The sequence below is a fragment of the Tupaia chinensis genome, unplaced genomic scaffold, assembly GCF_000334495.1.
Source record: "Tupaia chinensis unplaced genomic scaffold, TupChi_1.0 Scaffold000077_1, whole genome shotgun sequence".
In the NCBI taxonomy this organism is placed as follows: domain Eukaryota; kingdom Metazoa; phylum Chordata; class Mammalia; order Scandentia; family Tupaiidae; genus Tupaia; species Tupaia belangeri.
In genome coordinates, this window is record NW_006159538.1 from 1,775,409 (window position 1) to 1,782,284 (window position 6,876).

The window sequence follows — 6,876 nt, forward strand, 5'->3', positions numbered from 1 at the left end:
CGTAATTCGTGGACACCTTTTCAGCCTGGCTCAGGTCTTTAGAGTTGGATCAGATAGGATTAGAGTCACTGGCTGTATGATCTAGGGCAGGTTGGTTAACCTCTGCAAGCTTCACTTTCATTACCTGTAATGAACAAATAATAACACCCTAGCCCTGTGGGTTCGTGTGATGATAAGAAGAGGTAAGAGTGCTTAGCTCTGGGATTTGCATTAGTAAGTGCTCGGTCAGTGATGGCTGCTGTACCATCGTCCCTGTCCTTTTTCAAGGACAATTCATTGTAACTAACCTGGTCCCTATATGTGAGGGCCTTCAGCCTCTCACTGCTTGATAGCCCTGACCTCCCAGGATTGTTATAGGGATTAGAGATGGTCTATGTCAAATCCCTGGCACATGGATGGACCTAAACCGTGGTGACAGTGACCAAGCATTAGCCATTAAAAATGTCTGACTGGACTGTGACGGTCATAATGAGATGGAGAGTGAGTGTGTGAGGTGTGTGTCAGAGCTTCACACCGGCTCAGGGCGAGCTGTGACAAGTGGCATGGCTTGCCCAGAAGAAGGAAGAGAGAAGGATTCTCAGGCAGGAATGAATAAAGTGGGGAGGCCTGGCAGGCATCACCTAACTTGCCTCTCTCTCAGTCTGGTCTGTCAGTCTCTCCGACCTCACAAGGGACTTTGCCCACAGCGTCTCCGCTGAGGCGGGAGGCAGCCTGGACGCGGCAGTCTGGTGTCTTCATTTGTTCTGCAGCCTAGTTCTTCTCTGCAGGGGCAGTCTGCAGAAGCATGGAGTGTGTCCTCAGAGCTGTCAGGACCGCTATTGTTAATTTAGGTAGAGCAGAGCATGAAGGGTAGCGCGATATCTCCCCATCCCAGGGGGACTGCCCTATTTAACTCTGGGGAAAAGAAACTGACTCCTGTCTCCATTTTTCTGCAGCTATCTCTGTCCTGGAGTGCTAGGAACTAATTCAAATGAGCATGCCTGTCCCAGGGCTGTCTAGATAGTTCAGCCCCTTTCCTGCAGCCTTCTGTACAAGTCTATTGCTTATGCCCAGGGTGGGCTCTGGTTTTTGAGCCTACCCTCCTCCTGAGACTGGGCATAAGTGCTCAGGACCAGGCTGTGTCAACACAGACAGAGCAGGTTCCCATGATAGAACTCCTGCCACCTTTACTGGCTCAGACCAAAGTGAACACCAGTGGCGTGGCCCTTGTTCCAGGCTGAAAGTTTATTCATTTAGGTGAGGGGTACGGGGGAGGGGGATTCTTCTAGTAGGATTGTAAAGGGCCGTGCCTCCCATCAGAACCAAGTTTGACCAAGACCCCTTATGAGTCGTCCCTCAACTTCCCACCTCAGACTTTAAATGAGATTGAATGTGTGGGGGAGATACGTGTGTGTTGAGCATGAAGAGGGAGTGAAGTGTTCGCCCTTATTTGTGGGTGAGATAAAGAGTTTGAAGGCAGAATAAGATAATAAGCAGAGTGTACAGTTGTTTGGTAAGACCTGTTAACTTCCGAGTTCTTATGAAGAGAAGGAATTCAAAGTATCCCCAGTCTGAGATGTGTGCTCTTCCCACTTGTAGGGGAAATCAAGAATTTGCTCTCAGCAGACATAGCATTCTGTGATGTGCCCCACCCCAACTGATGATAAATTTCACCCCTTGTATCAGTTAGGGATTAGGTTTGGTTGCTAGTGAGTAATAGAACAACCCAACTTAGGCTGACATAATCAGTTTGGGTTTTCATCTTCTCACATAACTACCTACCTTCCTCCAGAGGAGGGTGGTCCAGGTGGGTAGAGAAGCTTCACGATGCCACCGAGGACTTGGGCTCTTTATCACTTTCTACCCAGCATGTGACCTTCAACCTCATTTTTGTCACTTTGCAATCCAGCAGGGTCTAAATTCCAAGCAGGAAGAAGAGAAGGAAACCTGCCTTCTTTTAAAGACTTTCCTAGAGGACCTCCTCCCCCAATTTCTGCTTACATCTTATTGGCCAGAGCTATGTCACATGATCACCTTCAGCTACAAGGCAGGGTGGGAAGTATAAGATTTTTGCTGGGTGCATGGCTTCTTTGAAAAAAACGGAACAAAGAAGGAGAAAATAGATACTGGGTAGTCAAGGCATTTGTATTTGAAGGCATACTGTGTGCCAGACACTGAGCAGTGAGTGCTCTTTCTGTGCACAGTCTGTCCTTTTTTTTTTAAATTATTTTATTCATTTAATTTTATTTCTTCTTATTATTATTTTTTAATTTGACCAGAGAGAGAGAGAGAAAGGGAAAGTGAGAAAGCAAGCTGCTAGATCCAGGACTCGAACTGCCATCAGCCATGTGGGAGTCCAGCACCCTAACTACAAAGCACTTGCTGGCTCCTGTGTGTAGTCTTTCTAATCCTCACAACCACCAAGGAGGCAGAGGCTGTGGTCCCATTTTACAGATGAGGGGCCTGAGAACGAAGAGGTCACTTGCCCAAAGTCATCTGACTCATGTGTGGTAAAGCCAGCTCCTGAATCCAGGTCTGACTGGCTCTGAACTTTATGCAGCCTGGATATGTCATCTTCCAAAAGTGACATGTGTGGCCAAGTGATCACTGAGCGTCAGGAACTCCCTGAGTTTTGAGCAGTCACGGATTCCGGTGCTCATGGCGACGGCAGTGACCTGCACAGGAACAGCAGCCCCTCTGGGAAAAGCTGCATCATCGTAGCTAAACACACAGGCTGCACTTGGCCAAGTTCTCTGAGCGACACAGTCATTGACAGCCTAGGGGTGCTTTGCTTTCCCATCACTGATTGAGCGTTGCAGGTTTCTTTTGTAATGAGTCTCTTTTTTTTTTTTTTTTTTTTTTTTTTTTTTTTGAGAGATTTTTTTTTTTTTCACTGTAGGGCGTGTGTGCTCGCCAGGGAGGCAGAGAGAGACATAGAGACAGAAAGCGAGAAATCACCCCCCAGGGGGGATGGGCACGCCGCAATCCCTTCTCCTCCATTCTCCTCCCGGGATCTTGGGCACGCACGCACACGCGCCCGGCGTGAGTTTTAAGCCACCGGGTCCGGGACATGAACCGCGGTCGACTACGTGGGAGTCCAGCAACATAGCCATTACGCTAACTGCTGGTTCCCACGAGTCTCTTGATTAGAGAAGCCATGTGTTAAGTTGCTGGGAATGCAAGTAAATAGGGAGAAAACAAAATACCTTTTGGCCTTACAGCCCATAACTTAGAAAGGTAGATGTTTACACCAGGTGAGGTGGGGAGTAGGGAACCTTACCCTCAGCTTTCTTACCTGCACCCACAGCCTGAACATTTTGGGCACAAAGCCACATCTTACGTGAGTCCCAGGAGCCGTGGGAATAGGCAACTATCCACAACCCTGAAGGCTTATGGGTCAGGAAACTATCAGGTGCCAAGCAGGTACCATTCTCTTCGCCCTCCTCTAAAGGTTTGTTTTGCAGTAAACGTTGGTATTAATCTGAAGAAAAGGATTTATTATTCCCCATAAAATTTATTTCCAGGAAGTACTGGCGTGGACGGGAGTGTGTGCACTCCTGTGTACACACAGTGAGGACCAAGATTGATGGTTGTAGAATGAGCTTGAAGGATAGGGGGGACTAGCACTCGGTGGTGTGGGGGTCGGTTGTTTATGAGAACAGTATAACATGGGCTTACTGTGATTAAATCAGGCCTTAGGGTCGTCTGCCTTTGAAGACAAGGCTATTTTCTCTACTACTTTCTTATGGTTCCACGTGCCTCTCCCTGTGGGGGACAGATGGGTGCTCAATAAGTACACAGTGGCTGATTAGTAAAGAAAGACAAGTCTACCTGCTGGAAGTCGAAGAAGCCCTCAAGTCCCTGCAGTGCTAACACCATTCCTGTAGGCAGCATATTTGTCTCATTATCTGGCTCTTAGGACAAGCTGCTGTTTATCCTTGGGGTGTGAATTACAAGGAGATATGTTACTTGGGTTTCACAATTGGAGTGACCATTTAGAAATGTCAGAACAAGTGTAACCAAAGCAGGGTGCCAGGTTATAAAGCTCCAGTGACGTGGTCAGCATGTGACTCAGCGGGAGCCCAGAGCTTTACTGCCTCAGCAGCAGCTAGCATGTTCTCCGTGGGTGCTTTCCTGAGTGTGAGAAGGTAAAGGTCAACTTAGGCAACTGAAAGGTTTCCGGTTGGAGTTACCAGAAGGAAGAAGGGGAGGACGAAGCTAAAACCTATAATATGTGTGTTGTGGAACAGAGTTGTCCCTTTGTACATTTATGATAAGAGTTGCTTTGCCTTTAAGTCTAGCTCACTGAATGTTTCCCATATTTTCCTACTACTGGAGCTTACAGACCCACTGAATGCGGGTGATGGAGGGCCCTCAGAGATCACCACCACATGTCCTTATAAAGTCATGGACCAGCCAAGACCCCTTTCCTTATAAGTAACAGAAACCAAACTCCAACTAACTTGAATGAGGAAAGGAATTTATTAACTCACAACCAGAAAGTCCAAGGGCCTGTCTGGTTTAGGTCTGGCTAGATCTAGGACCTCAGGCCACGTCTGTAGGATTCTGATTCTCCCCATGTGCTTTCATTGGTGCTGGTTCTCTTCTCAAACAGCATCCTGCCATGAAGATGCAGCAGCTTAAGGCCAGCTCTAACCAGAGCTCCAGAGCTAACTTTGGGACCCATGTGTCAGGGGTGAACCAGTCACTGAGGCTTTGAGTCTCTGCTGGACATGGAATAGGAGAGTCAGCAGCACCCAACCACTGGACTGAAAGTGGGGGAGGCTGAGCTCGGCAGGAAAATGTAAATGCTGATGTCAGAAGGGTGGAAGTTCTAGGGGTGGGGAAGAGACATGTCCCCTTGTGCTGGATAAAAGAAGGTTCAAAGTAGCATATTATTTTTTTTTCCTTCACAGAGCTCTGGGTTTCCATGGAAAACATGTTAGTACGTGGACAGCGACAAGTGCAACTGCTTTTCTTGGTTCTTGTGCCTCAGCAAAGGCCAGCCGTTAGGCCTGCACACACTAAGAAGCAGACCCTGTGTCGAGAGTTTTATTTTCACTTTAGAAGGGCATTCTGACTAGCCCCGGCCTGGGCTAATTCTACCCTGAATCCGCGCCGATTATTCATGGCCAAGGTTCTCAGGTTGTGGCAAGGATGCCTGGAATCTGGCCATGGAGACCTCAATGTCTCAGCATTTCTGTCACATACTGCCACATTGAGATGGAGTCCATGGCTCGACTATTCTGAGGAATGATGGATCTTAAGACCACGCCATTTTACCAAGGAGTACAGCCAATCTGGCTGCCCCATCTAGCGGTCCCTGGTTAATTTCCTGGTCCAATTGGACTAGGCTAGAGTGTGTTCCTCTGTGTCCCTGGTCTCAACTCTGCAGAGCGTGTGCTGGGTGGTGGGCATATAGACATACGTAGGACTCCGCCCTGAGGAGGCAGGAGAGGCGGCCGACAGTGGAAGACCGGCCATGAAAGAGAAGCCCTTCACTGTGTCCCACAAGCTCCTGCTCCAGCCTCAGTTTCCACCCTAATGTCTCAGCCCACCCGTCCTCCTTTACCGCGTCCAGCTCTGTAGGCCATGGACACGCATGTGGAGAAGCAGCAGAAAAGAGGCTAAAGCACACAGGGTCTGGAGCTTGCCTGGGGTGAAGCCCTGGCTCCAGGCGGTTCCAGCGACATTAGGCAAAAATCATTTACCGTCTCTGCACCTCAGTTTCCTAATCGCTAAAATCTGAGTATGATACTACACAGAATTGCTGGTAGGTCAGCATAACCGTGGGTTCCTGGCTGAGCTTTCCCTGTTAAGATAGAGAGTTCACAGAGGGGCCAGGCAGTGGTGCAATGACAACGCGTCTGGACCCGCTTGGGAAGGCCTGGGTTCCCTGAGCATGCCAGCCATGCACGTGTGAGTCCAGGATCCAGGTTGGCTCAAACTGGGGGTGGATAATGGCATGAAGTCCCCATTGGGGGTGCTTCTCTCTCTCAAAGGAAATAAATAAACATTTAAAAAGTGGTCAGTCTTGTCTTCATGAGAATGTCACATGTATGTGTCATTTATTCAGTGTCATTATAGAGCACCTATTTTATACCAAGTCATTAGGAAAGAGTTCCAGCATACGGCGATTGGCCAGATGGGCCTCTGGCCTGGAGGTACTCACAGTCCAGTTGGGTGGTAGCTGAGTAAGCACACAGGGCTGGGCTGGCGTGATTAGCATGGGAAAGGGGGCAGCAGAAAGTCCCATTTGAGACTGGGGGTGTGTGTCTGCCGGTTTCCTGGAAGAGGTGTCATTTAACCAGATCCCCAGAGCAGTCGTAGGTAGGCAATAGTAGCAGAGTGAGGAATGGGTGTGAAAGCTGCCCCCAGCAGTGGGAAGAGCCCGTGTGAAGGCCCGGAGGTGAGTGGATGTGAAGCGCATATGTTTGGGCGTCTTGGCTGTGGAGTGAGCCGACCTGTTACTCTCGTTGCAGGGACATGGAGAAAGTGGAGCGGCAGGCCCTCCCCCAGGCCAACCACACAGAGTCCTGCCATGAGTGCGGCCATGTGGGGCCTGGACACACCAGGGATTGTCCTCACCGTGGCCATGATGACTCCTTTGGCTTCGAGAGGCGGGAACAGGAGGAAGAACGGTACCGTTCCCAGAGGGACCTGCTGGAGGGCAAGCGGGACCGGAGCAAGGCCAGGTCCCCGTACTCACCAGTCGAGGAGGACACCTTATTCGTGGACTTACCCGGTGGCCCAAGAGGCCAGCAGGCACAGCCCCAGCGGGCAGAGAAGAATGGCGTGCTGCCAGCCTCCTACAGTCCAGTGGAGCAGAATGGGACCGGCGGGTACCAACGGACCTTCCCTCCCAGGACCATCCCTGAGAAACACAGCCAGAGGAAG

The 6,876-nt window shown here is 49.8% G+C and overlaps 1 protein-coding gene across 1 annotated transcript in view; it reads left to right on the plus strand.

Annotated features, from left to right (window-relative positions):
* PLEKHA7 (pleckstrin homology domain containing A7) overlaps nt 1–6,876 on the plus strand; it is a 156,006-nt gene that overhangs the window by 97,459 nt on the left and 51,671 nt on the right. The window contains exon 8 of the mRNA XM_014584603.2: nt 6,462–6,876. Within this exon, the coding sequence (XP_014440089.1) occupies nt 6,462–6,876 (415 nt within the window). The remainder of the gene's footprint in view (nt 1–6,461) is intronic.